The sequence below is a fragment of the Delphinus delphis genome, chromosome 12, assembly GCF_949987515.2.
Source record: "Delphinus delphis chromosome 12, mDelDel1.2, whole genome shotgun sequence".
Lineage (NCBI taxonomy): Eukaryota > Metazoa > Chordata > Mammalia > Artiodactyla > Delphinidae > Delphinus > Delphinus delphis.
The window spans coordinates 6,003,602-6,023,871 of record NC_082694.2 but is presented as its reverse complement, the minus strand read 5'-3'; the positions used below and the strand labels follow the sequence as shown (position 1 = coordinate 6,023,871).

General features: G+C 41.9%; 1 protein-coding gene across 1 annotated transcript; it reads left to right on the top strand.

The window, feature by feature from the left end:
• Positions 1-4,502: 4,502 nt before the first annotated feature.
• Positions 4,503-18,408, top strand: IL1RL1 (interleukin 1 receptor like 1). The gene is made up of 10 exons (XM_060027661.1): positions 4,503-4,661; positions 5,201-5,411; positions 6,387-6,561; positions 6,658-6,820; positions 8,229-8,300; positions 9,832-9,973; positions 10,067-10,212; positions 13,539-13,685; positions 14,698-14,865; positions 17,737-18,408. The coding sequence occupies exons 1-10, from the start codon at positions 4,601-4,603 to the stop codon at positions 18,132-18,134; spliced, it is 1,683 nt and encodes a 560-aa protein (XP_059883644.1). The 5' UTR covers positions 4,503-4,600; the 3' UTR covers positions 18,135-18,408.
• Positions 18,409-20,270: the final 1,862 nt, after the last annotated feature.

Below are 20,270 nucleotides of genomic sequence, written 5' to 3'. Positions count from 1 at the left end.
ATACAAGTTGCTTCTAGTTTTTGAAGGGGAGAATTGGCTGAGGCCAAAAGAAGCATGGAGGGAGGGAGATAAATGCTGAGTGCCCCAAGAGTTTGGAGTGTGGCAAAGAAGCAGCAAAGAGATGAAAGTGTAACCAAAGGAGACACAGTGGGTAGACTGGGCCCAGAGCCTTTTCTGGAGATGCAGGCAGACCACCTAACACTACACAGGATCTGCCCCCATCTGTCACCGGCTTTATACACCTTTTCATCAGGAAAGACAGAGGGAAAGTGGGGTCTAAAATGCTCTCTAATGAAATGAGGGGGGAAAAATCCATTTGCTTATCATCAGAATTATTGAGTGAGAACCTGACTCACTTAAATTCACAAAAGTTTAATAGGACAAGTATTTCCTCGTTTTCACATGTTTACAGTAAGACCAGGCTACAGATGGCCAAGCTCTGCAGTGTGTTGACATCGTATCTCCATTTAGCTGTGGCACCGGCCAAAACAAATGAATAAGCCTCACAGGATATCTTCTAAGTTATGAAATACTTGGGTGCCACGTTGCAAATGCAAGCAGCTAGATGTTCCTCTGGCAAATAAAGGTTTTGTTTTTTGTTTGTTAGTGGAAATGTCAGAGAATTAGATTATATGTGGGGACATGCAAGATTTCAAAACTGTAACCCCCAAACCAGAAAAAAATGTATGGCCAAATTAGGTTAGATTAATTTTGAAAATGAAGAGTAATTCTGAGGAGTCTTAAAAAGACGATATCTGCCAATGAAACCAGCAGGCACTGGAAGACTTCTGCTTAACTTGGCAGAATTCATGCCTGCCCAAGAGCTTGGATTTAGTTATTTATTAGAAGCCCTTGTCTTGCTGAGTTATTATAAACTATTACACTTTTACGCTGGATGGTGTCATAGTGGTTAGAAGCCAGAATTGTCTGGTTCTTTACAGAAAAGAGGCTTAAAGGAAATTAGAGCTGCTTATTTTGTTTAATCTCCCAGTCACAATCATAAGAAGGAAAGCTTTACCACTCTAATCTCTCTCTCTGTTTTTAGTTGATATTAGAGAAAAAAAAAGCCTTGTCGCTGAGGTTCCGCAAGTCTGGTTTCAAACCCAGCCACAGCTGGGTGAGCTTGGTCAAATGATTTCACCAGTCTCGTCCTTGGTTTTTTATTTTAATCTGTAAACTTTGAAAGATGCTAATGCTAAGTACCGTGCAGTATTTTACTTTGAATGAAAGGACTTCATTGCTGAATAACGGACTGAATTAAAACAGTAGCTTTTATTTATCATAATAGGTAGACTTTATTAAATGCTTCTGCAAGATGTCATGATTATGATATTAAAACTCTAACTGAAACCTTATTTAAAACTAAGAAATCAAGGTAACTGTGGCCTCATCTAGATGAATAAATGTCTAAATTTAATTTCAAAATTTTAAGATGTTTTAGGGTACAAAATATAAGTTCGTATTCAAGTGTAAGAATGTTCAAGTGGGTATCATTTTATTTAGAAAGAGAAAAACAAATATCGTATATTAACGCATATATGTGGAATCTAGAAAAATGGTACAGATGACCTTATTTGCAAAGCAGAAATAGAGACACAGACATAGAGAACAAACATATGGATACCAAAGGGGAAAGGGCATGGTGCGATGAATTGGGAGATGGGGATTGACATATATACACTATTAATACTATGTATTAAATAGATAACTAATGAGAACTTGCTGTATAGCACAGGGAACTCTACTCAGTGCTCTGTGGTGACCTAAATGGAAAGGAAATCCAAAACAGAGGGGATATATGTATACGTGTAGCTGGTTCACTTTGCTGTATAGTAGAAATTAACAGAACATTGTAAAGCAACTGTACTCCAAAAAAGTTAATTAAAAAATGTTATCTTGGGCTTCCCTGGTGGCGCAGTGGTTGGGAGTCCACCTGCCGATGCAGGGGACACGGGTTCGTGCCCCGGTCCGGGAGGATCCCACATGCCGCGGAGCGGCTGGGCCCGTGAGCCATGGCCGCTGAGCCTGCACGTCCAGAGCCTGTGCTCCGCAACGGGAGAGGCCACAGCAGTGAGGGGGCCGCGTACCGAAAAAAAAAAAAAAAATGTTATCTAGAGCTTACAGTGTCCTGGGCACTGTTCCAGTCTTGCCTGCTCCTGACTCTGTGGTCTCAGTGCCAAAACTCATGTTCTTGACAAGTAAGTCAAGAATAACAATGAACAGATCTAATTCCTTGAAGTGACGCCAAACATGGTGGTGAATCTCCCAGCAGTGACCAGACTTTGCATCTCTTCCTCTGAGAGCACACGACTGGTGTCCCTGCAGGTAGGGATGCCTGTTCAAGAACATTGCCAACCACAGGGGAGTGGGGAGAGGGGGATGGTACGGTCAACTGGTTCCAAAAACCTACTAGAATTATTCTTTGGCTGTACCTCCTCTCTTGACCTTCTTCACCTGGTGGCAGGATGATTTAGTGGTCAGGAATCTAGCCTTTGGAGCCAACCTGCTTGGGTTCAAATTCTGGTTCCTCTTCTTAGCGTAACATGACTTGGACGGTTTGCTTACCCTCTCCGTGTCTCAGTGTCCTTGTCTGTAAAACGGCCATAATAATGGTAGCGCCTGCTTCATTGGGTGGTTATGGGAATGAAGGAGTTAATACATGTAAGTCATTTAGAACTGTATCTGGCATAGAGTGAGTTCCAGAGAAGGCTTAGCTTTCATTGTTATATTATTGTACGGGTCTGGGATTAGTCCCTGAATCCTTCTGGGATGTGGTGAGTTTTAAAAGTAAGTCGAATTTACCCATGATTGACTCATACCCGCTATTCCTAGCTAAAAGCAAATCTTGCGGTTAGCATTTGTTTTACATGGAGCCCAGGAGTTGAGGGTTATGATTTTCCTTGTCATTCCCCTTAAGGCAGCCTTCGTACTCAAAACTTCCCTCTATTTCTCTGAACTCCTTAGAAAAACTTCTTTTTCCCATCCAAGAGCCCTGTAGGGACTTAAATCTGAGTATCTGGAGTCTGTTTCTGGATGAGACTGTGTCAATTCTGGACCCTAAACAGAACATTTGCAGAATCCCGTACAGTCCTGTTTACTTCTCATTGCTTGCCCCCATGTTGCTTTTGAAACTCTCTGCACCAAAGCTGCCGTAACTGGCCGCGCCTTCCTCACTAGTGTCTGCTAAATGAAGTGTCAGAGGAGTATCTGGAAGAGCGGTCTCGAGGGCCCCAAGGTTTCCAGATCATTTGGAACTCAGTGTAATAATATCAGTGCGATCAACAACAAGCATTAGCTTGAGTCACTGATGCTAAAACAGGGAAATGATTTGATTACTTTTTCTAAAGGATTATTCAATGTTGTCCCTACATCTAAATATTTATGTACCAAGGTCAGAATTCTTGGTACATGGTGCACCAGCACTTTTGAACAAGTCATGAATTTTGGCTAGAAATCAAATTTCAGGGTGGGTGGAGTGGTGAGTTGAAGGATGTCTTTGAGTATCTCCCCTTTAAAATAAAAGAGAGCGTGCAAGTGAGTAGTCTGCAGGGAAGGAGCTACAAGATCTGGAAGCTATTCACAGCTCAGTCATTCACTTGAAATTCATTCCTCCTGCCCTTCAGTTTGGGTAAGCATCAATTACTTATCTAAAATCTGTAGTGAAAACTTTTCCAGACACGTAATAAGGAAAGTATCAACAATTCATGTTTAGAGGAAATGTGCTTTCTGAAAATATATTAAGGTGGTTGTATTCATTCTATATTTGTCAGTTTCTGTATTGGTTCCATCTCTCTCCTAACTTTTTAAGAAAAAAATGATATGGTTAAGTTATCCTTTTGCTGAAAGAAAAAGTATGTCATTATTTTTCACAGACCTTCAACTCTTCTTAGAAAGCTTTTGGCGAATCTTGGGGATAGGCAGGGGCAGGGACACATTTCTGAGGGTTTGGTATAGTGTCCAGGGCAACTATTTGATGACTGTTTTACCCATCTAAACTTTCCTCTATTCCTTAGTTGCTTTGGGATGACCGTTTGTCTGCCTGTGTGCTTGAGGGCAGGCGGGAGTCATGTGTGTGTGCACGCAGCTGCCATCCTGTGTGGATGTCTGGGTTTCACATCTGCATTTATAATATTGTATTTTCTAAGGTCTGTTGAATTTTATAATTTTCTTTTTTTTCAAAAATAGAAACCCATCTTTTTCCTCTTAATTTAGCTTCGGTACATTCTCACGAGACGGTGATACAGCATGGCTGTCGTAAGCCCTGCGTGGTCCAAAAGTCCAGTAGGAATAAATGCAATGATACGTGTCTGAAGTCTGCTCCTATACATATTTATACATATTAAAGATCTGTTCATGAATAATTTTCCTGGGCGGTATTGAGCAAGTAAAAATCATGGCTGTAAATATTTTGCTTGTGATTTTGTCTGACTTATTTTTTGGTGTCTTTTTGTCAGAGATACTGACAACTCTTTCCAACTATAAATCTTAGGGAATACCATCAACCACCTAGAGGGGAGCCTCCCCATCGTGTGTCACAGATCTGCCTTGAATCGTCTTGAGGATCGGTTACCAACACTTGCTCTAGATTGAGAAACTGAGAATGAGACTTTGGGTCTTGGTAATTCCAGCAATTCTCATACCTTCCACATCAGCTACATTTAGTAAGTATTGCTTTTGAACTGACATTTAAAAATTTTTTAATTAAGTAATTCCAAGAACATTTGCCTAGTTTTAAATTGCCTGCTTCCAATTGCCCTAGCTGAATGGTAACCTAGAAAATTCATTTATGCTCTGCAGTCATTCTTCATCACCAATCTATCAGGATATATATATATATATATATATGCCCATAACAAATATAGCATAATTTTAATTTTACATATTCAAATACGTCAAAATTTAATACGGTGCCTGCACGTAGAAGGTATTGACAGCGTTCGTTGACTGACAACACACTTTGGTAGATGACATGGATGCTTTCCTTTGGAGCAATGTGAAGGATCTAGCTCCAAATTAAGTCACTAATCTGTGTATCCATTAGAATATTTCCTAAAAGATCTTAGATCATTTACTTATTCTTTCTCAAAGTGTGACCAGTTTCTAAATTTAATCCTAGAAGGGGATATTTAGAATACAGAAATTGTAATCCTTTTTATATGATCACTTCAGGATGATATTTATACATATTTTTTATTTGCAGGGAAATCATCTTGGGGCCTGGAAAATGAGGCTTTAATTGTGAGATGTCCCAGACAAGAAAAATCTCGGTACCCTGTGGTCTGGTATTACTCAAAAACCAACAAACATATTACCACCCAGAGAAGAAGTCGTGTAGTTGCCTCAGGGGAACGTCTTAAGTTTCTCCCAGCCAAAGTCAATGATTCCGGATTTTATACTTGCATTATCAGAAGGTATTATCCAGTCCTGTTCCTTTGTCTTTCAGAGTTGATAGTCTGAGCTGCCTCACTTCCCTTCTCTTTCTAGACCTCTCTGCAGCAGTTGAATTTATAAAGTGATTGGAATAAAAGAGCACCTGAGGAACACCATGAGGTTGGGCTTTAGGTGATGGTGAACTCTCTGGATGTATAATGACAGGGTTTAAGTTGTAGCCCAATTAGAAAAAGACCTAGCTTTTCTAGTGACCAGGAAAACTGAGAGCAGTTGCTCACGTTGGGCTCCAAATCAGAACAAACCAGCAGCCTAGATGTGGGGTGTCAGGAGGCTTATGAAGGGTGTAAAAGGGGGGTCATCCGTGCCTCCCACGTGAGGGGCAAACCCAAGAAGTTTACCTGAGACTGGGGGCCCACAAGTCCCTCACTCTACATGTAAATTGCCAGCTCTTGTGATTTTGTGCCTGTTTGGTACGTGCAAGGTGTCAGATGAACTAAGTCAAAAGGCAAGATGGGTACAGTTAGGTGCCTAGGTTCTGAGGTCAGACAGCGTTAGTTTCAAAGTCACGGTGTGTCACTAGTTAGCTGCGCATTGCTGGTAAGTTACTTCTCCATCCTTGTTTCCTCATCTGTAAAATACACGTGATAGTAGAACCCACTTCAAAGCGTGGCTATGAGAATAAAATGAGATACACAGTGAACTCTTAATAAATACTAATTATCTTTATTATATCAGGTCTCAGTGTTACAGCACGTACAGTGTATACAGAAATGGTGAGGGAATCATTTTAAAGGCTACTGTAGGGGTTGCGTTTTACCTAAAATGTAACAAAAAGCATTTAAAACTCTAGATTTTAATGATTATTTTAGAAGAAGAACCACTATCTGTCAATTGTTTTAGGAAGAAAAGCAGTATTAAGTAAAAGTTAGAGCTGGGTTAAGTTATTTCATAACGCTAAGTGACTTTTTAAAAAATTGTTTGATTTATTTTCATAGTCCTACCTCCAATAAGACTGGATATGTGAATGTCACCATTTATAAAAAACAACCAGGTTGTGATATTCCAGACTTTCTGATATATTCAACAACATCTGGATCAGAAAGAAATTCCAAAATATATTGTCCTACAATTGACCTCTACAATTGGACAGCGCCTGTGGAGTGGTTTAAGGTAAAAGGAAACGTGCAGGAAATAGATGAAAATCACACCATCAGAATAGGTGGAAGTAAAGAATTACTGAAAGTGGACTGGAACTTTTCATTTCAGAATTGTGAAGTTCTTCAAGGACCCAGGTACCGAGCACACAAGTCATTTTTGCTGATTGACCGTGCAAACAGCAAGGACACTGGTGATTATACATGTAAATTTATGCACAATGAAAATGGAGTCAATTATACTGTGACTGCAACCAGGTCATTCACAGTTATTGGTAAGCTACTGAATTCAACAAAATGCAATACTTGGAAAAAGCTAACGTGACAGAAATTGTGTCCTTCTTGTTGATTTGCCGGTACTCCATGCCCCTCCCCAAACTTCCTCCTGACTCATCTTATGTGTATCTTCTAATGTGACGCAAAGAGATTTTCTAAATGCACTATCAAGATGTAAGACATTTTGGAGGGAAATTACGCTGCTGATCCAAAGCCACATCTGTTCTGTCCTCTGTGGCTTCATTTTTCAAAGATAATGTGATCTGAATGCTAACCTAACGTTTTTTTGAATGGCAGTACCACTATTTGGAGAGCAAGATTAACTCTTTGTCTCGCAGTTTGTTGTCAGAGGTTCTGTAAATAGAGGAAAATCGATTTCACCTCTGTCATGACTAGCCGGTTAGAAGTTGAGTGAGAAGCTTTATAAAGAGATACATAGATATTGTTGGCTGATTTGCAATCTCGATTTGCAATGCTTTCATCATCATCCAGGACCTTAAGGAGGTCATTTAATTCTACCTTTTTTTTCAAAATTACTTTAAATTCTATAAAAGTCCATGAGGGGTGAGACTTCACAGTCAAGCCTGTTAAATCTACAAAGAGTTGGGGTCTCCTTAGCAGAGCTTGACCTATGGGTGGAGATGAAGCAGGACCTGTATGTCTGGCAGATTCCTCAGGGCAGAGCAGTCGTGGAGAGGAGTTTTGGTTTGTAGTTTTCCAGGGCCCCACCGCTGTAACATAAGCATCGCTGGACCACATTTGTGTTAGTACCTCTCAGTGTTCAACATCAAAACCCGCAGGGGTCCTTAATCACACCATCCCGAAATAAATGAGAATCAAGGGGTGCGGGAACGCAGCCGTGCATTCACCGTGTCTACGCGTCAGTGCCACAGGCATTTGAACTTCCTGATAGGGTGGGCCACACGGGTGGAACGCTGTGAGCGGAAGTGTGGACTTACGTGTCTATCACTTCAGGAGTCGTTTGAACTCGTCCCTGTAGCGTTCGTTATGCTTTTTCCTGTAGAATCGTCGTTTTCTGACCATTGCTGCGTCATGCAATTAATTTAATGCTCCGGATGGCATTTGTTTTGATGCTAAAAAGAGAAGAGAAAATATCAAAAAACATCATAGGTAGTAAGAGGACGTATTGCTGGAACGTATTTGTTTCGCGTGTGTGCGCGTGTGTGTGCATGTGTATTTGTTGCCATGGATCACAACGAGAAAAATCTGAGAAACATCATGTGAAAAAGGACAGAAATATGGAAATACAAGCTTTCTATTGATGACCACCCAATGCTTGCCTCATATTTATATTTTTACATATTTATATTTAATTAATTACATATTTATATTTAAATGTTTAAATATTTATATAGATTTACATATTTATATTCTCTTTGATTTCAGATAAGCAAAGCTTTTCTTTGCTTCCAGTAATTATAGCCCCTCCACAGAATGAAACAAAGGAAGTGGAAATTGGTAAGAAAACTTTAAGAATACTGTCAATGTTTCGTCTGGAACATCTTTCCATATGACCCCTGTTCTGAATTCCCCAAGCAGGGGTCAGGCTGTTACCACAGCGGATCGTGAGGATTAAATGAGACGCGTATTTGGAAACACCCACCTTGGGCCCTTGCTAATAGTAGGAATATGTGGTCACAGCAACGTACGGCACTTACATTTGTACTGCACTGGGCTCTATTTTATTTACTTATTTTGGTGCTTTCATGTGTGCTACCTCATTTCCCTCTCACTTCTACCCAACTGTCCAAGGAGGTAGATATCGTCCCCACTTTATGCTTGTGGATGCCTAGGCTTAGAGAGGCTCAATGACATACCCAAGGATGCGGCGTGAATAAATGGTGATGGAGGAGAACCCAGATTGTATGCCTCTGTCCGTCTCTGCTTGTCCTGGTTCCCTGAGAGAATGGGGTCAAAATCAGAGTTCTTAGCACGTAAAGCAAAACGACGCTGACTGCCTCAGAGCTGCTCTACTGCTTTGCAGGGTTTTCCACGTTCCTCCCTGCTTTCGCCAATGCCCTCCTTCCCATCCGTCGACACGAAGCTCGAGTACCCCCTCCTCCGTGAAATCCCCCTGCCCGCCTCCTTACCTGCCAGGGAGCACGATCAGAGCCAGCATCCGGCTCTGATCCAGGGCCACGAGCACCAGCCCTGCTCCCTGCCCTGACGTCTCCCTCTGTATTCCCATGCCACTTGTCTACCTTTCTGTTAAAACACTAGAATACCGTGTGTTCTGATCGTTTGCTTATACCGTGGTCACCTCCCTGGAGACTCTAAGTTCCTCATCCCTCTTCAGATGCTTAATTCTTGACACAGGGACGAAGAACTCAGTAAAGGATGGCTGAGTACCCAACCCAAGGCAGGAATCAGCCCTTAAGCTTTTAGTTCTGAAAGGAGGAAATCTCAAATTAACAGGAGTGGGAGTGGAGAGGCTCTTGTTGGACGATTAAGCAGTGGGATTGTGGCTGATTCAGGTGAAACGGTTTTACCGACAAAGGTAGCTTACAGAGAGATGAAGGGGATTCCATAGGAGAAGAAAGGAGTGGAAGACATCCAAGGAAGAGGGGATATACATATATACAGGTGGCTGATTGATTCACTTTGCTGTACAGCAGAAGCTAACACAACAGTGTAAAGCAACTCTACTCTAATTAAAAAAACAAAAGGAAAAGAAATGGCAATGCGTAGTAAGGGGAAATCTTAGATTGTAACGTGGCATTGGTGAAGCCTCTATAGTTTCCACTGCAGGGGAGAGGGGAGAGGGGCCTGAGCTTCAACCTGAACTGTGAGTGTGATGAAAACGATGGGAGACGGAGAAGGTGGCAAAGCGAGGGCAGAGAAGGAGGAAGGTGCTGAAGATGAGGAAAGGAAATGGGAATCAATTCATGACACACACTAGACGTTCAATGACTTTCTCTCACATGCAATTAAATTAAGTCCTCTCTGCAGAACGGACTTTTATTGGTGACTCGCTTTCCTTTTCATCTAGGAAAACCAGCAAACCTAAGGTGCTCTGCTTGCTTTGGGAAAGGCTCTCAGACCATGGCTGACATCCTGTGGCAGGTTAACGGAAGCAACGTTGAGAACTTCGGTGAAGCAAGAATGCAAGTGTTGCAAGAGCAAACTCAAAGGTATTTTGCAGTCTCAGTTAAAGCATCCCCTTCCCTTCCCACAAAGTTTGCAATTGCAAAATAAGCACTGAAAGTAACAGGTTGTCTTACTAGTTCTCGCAGCAAGCTGACTTGCCTAAACGCCGTGTTAAGAATAGCGGATGTAAAGGAAGAGGATTTCTCACTGAAGTACGACTGTCTGGCCATGAATTTCCGTGGCCTGATCACGCACACCGTAAGACTAAGGAGGAAAAATCCAAGTAAGGCATGTCTCTGAGACTTGGGTCACCTGAGTTTGCTGTTAACAACCGGAAGCTGAATCATATTCTTAGGGAACAGTGTATTGGAGTGTGGCTCCGGGGAGTCCATCAAGTCAGAGTGGTCCATCTCATAGATTGGAGGTAGGGGGAGAAAAGATCTGTCTTGGGTGTAGGCAACAGGGGGACATATTGTGTGTAGAGAATTCAAGACAAAAACGAAGCCACGCCGCATTCACTGTGTTTCCCGTCCTCGGCACGTCCAGACAGCGTTAAACGAGTCCGTGAGGACGTGCCCCTCCTCTCGGGTGCAAAGGCATCTTGCTTCCACTCCCTCCGTGTATCACTGCGCACACAATGATGGCAGAAAAGTAGTTTGACAAACATTTCCTTCCTGACCACCTGTCAATTTCCTCACTTGTTTGCATGTCCAGATAAAGACACCCCACTGGTTAGATGTAGCATTTAATCCGGTGTAATGAAGGGTGGGGAGAAAATTTTGATACTTTAACTTGTCACTCCATGTACCACTATGTAGAAATTATGTAATGTGTTTGTCACATAGTCATAGGGAGAGGTAAACTCCCAGTGTATACCCCTAAGTGGGGTATGGTCCAGATTAATTTGGATAAACCCACAAAGGCACAACATGGTTGGGAGAGATGAGAAAACAGACCACCAGTCAGATAGGGTCTTTTGAATTCAACTTTAACCACCGATTTGCAAGCTGTTATAAAACAAACGGAATCATGACTACTGTAGATGATTTTAAACGCTGTCATGTTCCGTGGGTCATCAGGATTCTGCCAGTTATAACTGTGTCACCCCAGGACATGTGGACCCTGTTGAGATGTCATTTTAGGGTGACATTTGTGGTTCTGGTGGGCACGGAAGATCCCGCAAGAAAGAGGAAGCCACCTCCACCCCTAGCACTGCCATGCTGTCCTTATCCCCATGCTTTTCTCACATTGTCATTATATGAACGTTCTCCGCGTGCCTGTGTATTGGAATTGTTTTCACGTTACATGTACTTGGTGATTTTGTTCCTTCTAATTCATCTGTATATGCTACCTTTCACCTGTGTTTCTTCAAAGCAACACAATTATACTCTGTCTCAACAACTATGTCGATTAAACAGAAACTGTTACAACTGCTCTCAAAGGTCACAATGAATCCCCTTATTTCTAATCATACAATAAAAGAAATTACACATTGTCCTGAATTTTAAAAACAAAAACTAAAAAACCTGTGTCCCCATATTATTAAATATCGTTAAACATTTGATACTACTGCTATTAATAATAATAGTACACATTTATTCATTGTTCCCTAGGTACCAGGACCTGTCATGATTTCCCATATAATTTTTCATTTATTTTATCAAAAATCCACGATGAAGAGACTATTACCATCATCTAGTTTTATAGATGAGGAAACTGAGGCAAAGAGAGGTTGAATAATTGGCCAGGCTGCAGTTACAGAGCCAGGATTCAAAGGCAAGCAGTGTTTCCTGTTTATAAGCTCTTACAGAAAGTATTCAGTGTTTAGTCAACACGTACAAGGATCACTTATACATTTATAAAATAACTAACATTTAGGAAGATACTGAACTTCAACTTGCCTTAAGGTCTTGGATTAACTTCTTTCTTCTAGTTAGCTAGTCACATGCATAACTACTTCACAAGAAATAGGGATTCCCGGCATGCATCCAGATAGGGTTTTTAGAAAGAGTGACCTGGAAAGGAATCCTGTTGAAATAATTCACTTAGGGAGTATTTATCATTTAAACTGATGACAGTGCAGACACTAGGCTCACTCACAATTTTCAGTTTTGGATCGGTTCACCTTGGTCATTCTTTTTTTAATTAAAAAAAATTTTTTGACCATGCCATGCAGCACGTGGGATCTTAGTTCCCCGACCAGAAATGGAACCCGCACCCCCCTGCAGTGGAAGCTCGGAGTCCTAACCTCTGGACTGCCAGGAAAGTCCCCACCTTGGTCATTCTTGATTTCATAGTGTGGATACGCAGGGAGCTGGTGAACTAATGAAGGGATTTGCAAATACAGACCAGGGATTTTTATGGCAAAACTGGGAGCCTGTGTTTTGAGATCAGATGAAAACGAAAAGGGAGCTATCTAGCCAAATCTCATTTGAGAGTCTTTTCACATTTATCTTTAAGTGGGACTATTTGTAAGATGGGATAGTTAACGATTCTAAGGAGGGAAGTAAACTTAAAACAGCCAAAAATACTATTGACGAGCACCATTCTTACATTCAGTTTGTATATATCTGATTCAATAAATACGGGGACCATCTTGCATATATACGTTGTGAAGCAATGAGTAAGGATAAAAGTTCAGTGATGGCTAATAATGTTCATCAGAAGGGAAATATAGGGCATATTCAGGACCTAAAACCCAGTCATTTGACTTCATCAAATACACATTAGAGACTTCGAGAGCTCTTGTTTCTTCCCTGCTTTCCTATGCCACCAAGCCCAGATGCAGTAAGTCCCCAAGACCTGTTGATTCTTTGTCCGTAACGCCGCCAACGCCAGGTCTGTCCATTCCTTTCTCATTATTGCATGAATCTGGCCCCTAATGCAGAAACTTCTCATCCCATTCGACTCCGAGGACCTGTGAGTTATAGAAACAAAACTTCCACTACCATCAGATTAATCTCGCTTGTAAACCACTTTCACTGTTAGCGAACCACTCAGCACTCTTCAGTGGCTCTCATGACCAGAATAGAGACAAAATGCTGTAGCTGGAGCCTCAAATCTGATCAGAACCTAGCCCTAGACCCACCATTCCAATCATATGTTCCAGTAATTCCCCAAACTGCATCATCCCCCTTCCTCAGAAGACACACCCCGTCTCTGCCCTTGGGCTCACAGCATCCTCTCTTGCCAGGAATACATTTTTTTTTTTTTTTTTTTTTGCAGCTATCTAAATCTTACTCATCCTCCAGAGACCTTATTTTGCAAGAAGCCTTCACTGCCCAATCCAGCATGGAGTGAGCACACCCTCCTAAAACCTCTGCTAGCTAAAACTAATGCTTTCACTTCCAATCTTAGCTAAGTTTACGTGTCTGTCTTTCTCTTATGCTTTGAAAATCCCCTACAATGCCTAGCCTGGTGCCTTGCACAGAGTAGGGGCTCACTAAACATTAATTTACTGATTCTTAAAACAGCCATGAAAATGCCATGTAGGCATCCCTTGTATAAATCTCTCATCCCAGTGGAAGCCAGCATCCACGTATTTGTTTATTTTCTCCTGTTTTAGGAATAATAATGATCATTTTTCTCCTCCCCCTATCTTTTGAATAGTGGATCAACAAAGCACCTACTACGTGCTTGCAGGATTTAGCATATTATTCTTGCTAATCAATGTCTCGGTGGTAATTCTAAAAGCATTCTGGATTGAGATTATTCTGCTCTGGAGAGACATAGCTAGACCTCACAAAACTAGGAACGGTAAGTGGCAAGTTTCAAGTTTTCTTCAAAAGAAAAGGTTCTATAAGGGCTGTTGGTTGTTTGTCGAATAATCTCTTAATAGTTATGCTACTTAACACAGATTCCCTTTTGCTTGCTAGCATATTATCAATAAACCTTTTTGAGTCCACTCAGAGGACACTCTCCATCCTGCCTTGTCACTCCTCGTGGTTCTGAGGTTCACCCCAACAGCTCCAATTTTCTCCCCCGTAGAATTGCTGTTCTTACTAAAAGCCCTGTATCAGAATCTGCTCCAAGCCCAGAAAGGGCATTTTGGAAAATGGGAAAACTTTATGGAAGTCAAAACATTAACAAAATTGTTCCTGTTTTCCAGATGTGAACAGGTTAGAAAGGTCCATCAGAATGCAATGTATTTTACCAGAAACGCTCTTCCATAAAGAGTCTTACCTACCTACAGATGTATACCCATGAAAGAAGACAGTGCTGCCTGCTTATTTAAATATGAACACCGTTCTTTCATTTGGAGGCAGATAAAATTTAGATTTTCCATATGGGTCACTCAACTAGAGCTAATTATTTGATTTGTGGGAAATTCAGATCCCTTAAAAACTTCTACTCTTTTGCCACCGTTAATTACCCTTTAGCATTTTCACGTCCCCATGGGGAAAACGAAAGCTAAACTTGAGATCTGCTCAGCATAGCAGAAAGCCCCTTAGCCATGAGTATAAATACTTATTAACAGATTATTAATCAAACTTGACAATATGGTTTGAACTAAACTAGTCAGGCTCTTGCCTGTTTTTTATCATTCAGTCTGAGACCGTAAAAAGGAGAACTTTGGGACGAAGACTGGTTTCCTGATGACATTTTGTGGCAGTAGATTGTTGTCATGGTCTCTGGATTCTAGATTGTTTGGGGCGATGAGATACATTCGCCAACGGCCATAAAACTCCCTGAAGAATGTCTCCTAAGAGTCCAGTGAGAATTCTTGAGGACCAAGTAATAACATTGTGTTCTTTGTTCTCATCTTCAGATGGGAAGATCTACGATGCTTACGTGATCTATCCACGGAACTGTAAAAACAGTCCAGAGGGGGCCAGCTCTGTGGAGTACTTTGTTCACCAGATTCTGCCTGACGTTCTTGAAAATAAATGTGGCTACGACTTATACATTTATGGGAGAGATATGCTCCCTGGAGAAGGTAAAACTGTCAACAACCATCAGGGACAGAAATTCACATTCATCAGAAGGATAAGTAATAGGTGGTCTTATCCCTGCCATCGTCAGGAGCTGCAATTATTATTCCAGGTCATGAGACTAGAGCTTTTCAATACTTCTCCAGGAGAAGGAGGTACTTACTCTTTGCTTCTCCTGCCCCCATCACCACCCTGATCCTGAGGTCGTCACAGTCGTGTCAGTGATGTGAAGACAGGCTAAGGCATCCTTGCTTGTGGATTTAGCAGGGTCCAGCCCCTACTTCATTCCCCATGTCCACCACTAGGATAACTGACATCTCTGAAGTCCCTCTAGAAGATCTGAAGGAGGACTTGAAATCCAAGGAATTTTGTTCTACTATCCAGAGGCACTGGCTAAAATATTTGAAAGGACTCAGAAAGGCTTTATGATTTTCCTTATATTGGTGACACATTTGCAAATTTATATCCTCACAAGAACAGATAGAATTGTGTCTTCTGTTCCTTAATATTCCTAGTTGATTTCATGTGATTTTGACAGTAGGGTCACAATTCTGGCATTTCAGTAGTCGTTCTCCTTTCCCTCCATATTTATGTCAAGTATCTAGGAACCCTCTTTCTAGCCCTTCTCACATTCCTCAGGGACCAGGAAGCGTGTGGAATATGAATAAGGCAGGGACATCATGAGTGTAAGTCCTCTAAAGTCAATGTTTAATAGACTGTGAGTTTAAACTGGCATTCCTACCGCAAAGAGGGCTTCAAGTGTCTATGGAATTAAATGTATACACGACAGGTGAATCTGGTTTATCCTGCAATATTTGGATAATGTTAATGGCCTAGGACCAGCTTGGGAGACACGTATAGAGCGCAATTCAGGAAAACGTAACCCACATCTCTCCCGAGGCTCTCTTCTTGCTTCAGCTCTCCCCACTGGCTACCCCTGCAAGTCGAGAGCAATGTCATGTTATTCAGATGCTCATTGCCTGTTACGCATCTGCTTCTGAGGCTGCAGGGACTCCAGTTGTTTGTGATGTCACACCAGGTGCGACATGCTCTCCATCTCTTCTTTCTTAGGTCCGCCGACCTCATTTCTAGTTACACCTCTCCCCAGCCAAACGTGAGTGCCAGCTCACTGGTGCTCAAGCTTGTGTGGCCTTTATCGTGCTGTTTTTCATTTGGAAAAGTTTCCCACCTCCACCTCTCTCAAGTATGTCCTCTGACCTCACCTCAACCAAAGTAAAACAAAATCCAACAAAACAACACCAAACTTCACTCTTCCCGTAGAAAAAGTGCATGACAGGCCCATGCAGTGTATCTCTTCCCATGACAATTACTCTCCATTTGCTCCTTCAAATTCATTCTGCCCCCTCCTCCATCCAGTGGTCTGGTAGCTGATCCTTACAGAAGGCGTCACCCCCTTGCTCTCTGCTCCACGCTGGGCTTGGCCAATGGGAGGCACTGGCAGGTGCTCGGAGGGCAGGGTGCATCCCTGTTCCCTCTGGGTGGGGTCCCCTGGGTAGCTGTGCCCCTCTCTGCTGAAGCACTGGCTCCTGTCAGCTGGCCATCCTCAGACACGTACCTGCTTTGGGCTCCATCACCGCTCCCCTTCCGTCACACCTGGAGGGCAGTTGCGGCTCCCTGACATCACCTGCTGTGGGGCTCTGCACCATCTCTTGTTGATTTCCTTTGGCTCTGCCCACATCTTTTATAAACTGTCCTTCCATTAGATTCTCTTTAGTCAGTACTTTTGAGGGTGCCGAGCTTTTTGTTAGGATCCTGACTGACACAAGGTCTCTGTCGGGCACTATTCGACATTCATTTCCTGTTTCAGACCATGTGGACCGGCAGTCTTCAGCCTCCACTGCCTAAGAATGTCTTGAGTTGTTTTGTTCATGGTTGTGCTTCCTTAATCATGCCGTCCCCTCCTTGCCGTGAGAGCTGGGTGTTTTACATGTTCTAAGTCCACCCAGAAGTTAAGTGAAATCACCATGGAGTTGACGATCCATAAACACTGATTTGATAAGGGGATCTGATCTTCCTTAAGATTTCCCTAGTCTGGATCAAATCAGCTTCTAAAACAGAGACTATTAGGGGATGAAGTGGATCCAGGACTCCCTAGAGACTTTAGTGAGTTCAGAGAAGCAAGGGTTCCTGAGTTTGCACTCTATTTTTTTTTCCCCCACCGTCCCTTTTTATTTTATTTATTTAAGATTTATTTTTCTTGCGGTAACATTCGTTGAATGTGAGTTTCATATGTACAACGTATTTCTACTTCTGTACAACCTACAGCGTGCTCACCACCAAAAATTTAGTTTCCATCCATCACCATACGCTTGGCCCCCTTTACTCATTTTGCCCTCCCTGCGCCTCCCCCTCTGGTAACCACTGATCTGCTCATTGACCCGGTGGGTGTTCACAGCATATGCTCTTCACCATATACTTGTGATTTTTCCCACCTTCTTCCGGTAGCTGATTTCTAATTTCATACTATTGTGATTGGAAAAGATGCTTGATAGGATTTCAATCTTAAACTTATTCAGACTTGTCTGGTGTCCCAACACATAATCTAACCTTGAGAATGTACCATGTGTGTTGAGAAGAACGTGTGTTCTGCTGCATTTGCATGGAACGTTCTGTAAGAAGAGAGTGAAAATTCTAAGTCCCTTTACAACATGTAAGCTAATATTCTAAGAAGATAAGATGTATCGATAGCTAGTGAACCTGAATTCGAAGCCTCCTGCTACATATCTCTACGTTCCCACTGAACTGAAGGACTCTGGACTGCTCTGTCTGGGAGAGAAGAAGGCTTGGGGTGGATATTCTCATCGTGAAAGGGCTGTGTGTGTCCTCACCCCTCCCACTGTGTCTTTTATCACTAGATGTAGCTACCACAGTGGAAACCAGCATTCAGAAGAGCAGGCGGCACATCTTCATCCTGACCCCTGAGGTCACGCACAGCAAGGAGTGTGCCTACGAGTGGGAGATCGCCTTGCACAACACCCTCATCCGGAACGACTCCAAGGCCATCCTGATTGAAATGGAGGCTCTGTGCCCGCCCAGCGGACTGCAGTTTGGGGAGCTTCAGGACTCCCTCAAGCATCTCGTCAAAGTGCAGGGGACCATCAAGTGGAGGGAGGACCTCGTGGCCAACAAACAGTCTCTGAATTCCAAGTTCTGGAAGCACATAAGGTACCACATGCCGGTGCCAAGCCAACTTCCAAGAAAGACTCCCCGCTCGGCATCCTCGAGCGCCCAGGGGCAGCAGTGCTTGCTTTGACGGCTAATGCACTGCGTTTGGGGGATCCAGATCGCTCCCAGCTGGGTCACGCCGCTGTACCAGACACTGGGGGAGGAGGCTCCAGAAATGGGAGTATCGAGGGTATTCAGACTTCAGGTTTCATGCACTGACTTTACTTCCATTTCCCTGGTTCTGGCTGGATGCAAAATACCCCGAGATTTTCATCCTCAGGCTCGCTGTCTCCACCTCACATCCCCTCCCTCGTCTCCCGTGGTTAGTCCTTCTCCATCGTGGCCCAGCATCTTCTCACTACTCTTCCCCTCTCTCTCTCTTTCTCTCTCTCCTTATTCTTTGTTGATATTCTACATTTTGAACATCAAACTGAAAGTTTTAGAGTTAAATTTTAATGTGATCTTGGACACTCAGATCCCCTCAAGCAGAACGCTGGTACTGAATCTTGTTCCCAATGCCAGAATGTGTTCGATTTTATTTGATCAGACGCTTAAGTTGTATCATATCAATACTGTCCATTTGGTTGGAGTACCTTACCCAATTATCATTATATTTAAGTTTTTTTAATTCTAAAATTTCTTTCATATATTTTTATTCTCTTTAGAAATATCTTTTCTTCCTGTACAAGTTATAAAAGAACAGAAAGTATGAAAGAAAAAATAACAGAAATTGTTCATAAATCCATCATCCTAAGATTATGACTTTTAAACATTTTGGTAAATTTGCATTTTAAGAAATTTTAATTTATACTTAAATATACCATTTATATAGCTGAGATTATACAGCATGTAGTTTCTACATTTTTATCTACTTAAAATCATAATAAAAGCATTTGACAAGTCATTCAAATTTTAACGTTTTAAAATATTCATAGTGTTCCAGCTCCTGGTTGTGCTACAGGTGGCATGCCTAATTACTTATTGTTGGATATTTAAGTTGTGTCCAATTTAAATAGTCATCGTTATAAGTAATTCTGCAGTGGCCATATCATTATACTTTATATCTTCCAATTAAAACAACTTTTTTTAAATTTGAGAAACTTTTTTAAATTTAATTTTTTTTAATTTGAGAAACAAATTAAATTTGTTGCAACATTTCCATGAAATAAGTAGGGCATTTTGGCAGAAGTGTTTTAGTAAAACGGAAGTCAATTTGCACAGTCAGGGCCACTCCCATCAGTTCCTTGGAGTTCGCACACCATCAGAGCCCACCCGAGCTAAGGCTGAGGGACCCTCAGACTGGGAGTCCTGTCAGAGCTCAGATTTTGCAAGTGGATGGAGGTCCTATCCTCCACTGAGCTGCTCCTGGGCCTCAGTTTCTGCAACTGAAAAGTGGGAGGATGGAGAAGAAGAGCTGTGAGGGCTTTCTCAGCTCCGATAGCCCAGGGTTCCAAGCCCTACACTCACAGAGAGGTTGGGGAACTGCCAGAAGACCTGGCTTCTCATACCAGCAGTGCCACTAACCTCTCTTAGTTTCTTCTTCTTCTTTCTTTTTAAACAATTGTTGACCTATTTTATTTTTTTATTTTTAAATCTTTTTAAAATTTTTATTTTATATTGGAGAACAGTTGATTAACAACGTTGTGTTAGTTTCAGGTGTACAGCAAAGCGATTTAGTTATATATATATACATGTATCTATTCTTTTTCAAATTCTTTTCCCATTTAGGTTATTACAGAATATTTAGCAGAGTTCCCTGTGCTATACTGTAAGTCCCTGTTGGTTGTCTATTTTAAATATAGTGCTATGTATATGTCAATCCCAAACTCCCAATTTATCCCCTGCAAACAAATAAGTTTGTTTTCTAAGTCTGTGCTTCATCTGTACAGTGAGAGTAATAGATTCTTCACCTTCCACACAAGATCCTGTGAATAAAATGAATTCAGTCAAACTTGTTGAGTGTCTACCATATGATCATGGTGAAAATTCCCGTGAATTATAAAAATCACAAGGAATTATTTTTAGTTCAGTCAAACCTGAGTACGATAAAATGCAGCTCCTAAGTTTGATGAGTTGTGACAGTCATACCTACCTGTGTAGTTATCACCCCAAACAAGACAGAAATATTTCCTTCATCCCAGAAAGATTCCTCCTGCCATTTCTCAGTCAATCCCTCTCCTTCCTCAAAGGCAAACGATGTTCTGATTTCTATCTCCGTGGATTG

Excerpts from the sequence above, each read along its gene's own strand:
- IL1RL1 (XM_060027661.1), top strand. The coding sequence starts at position 4,601 with ATGAGACTTTGGGTCTTGGTAATTCCAGCAATTCTCATACCTTCCACA. Across the intron at positions 6,821-8,228 it reads CAGGTCATTCACAGTTATTG|ATAAGCAAAGCTTTTCTTTG; the intron begins GTAAGCTACTGA and ends CTTTGATTTCAG. Across the intron at positions 14,866-17,736 it reads AGATATGCTCCCTGGAGAAG|ATGTAGCTACCACAGTGGAA; the intron begins GTAAAACTGTCA and ends TTTTATCACTAG.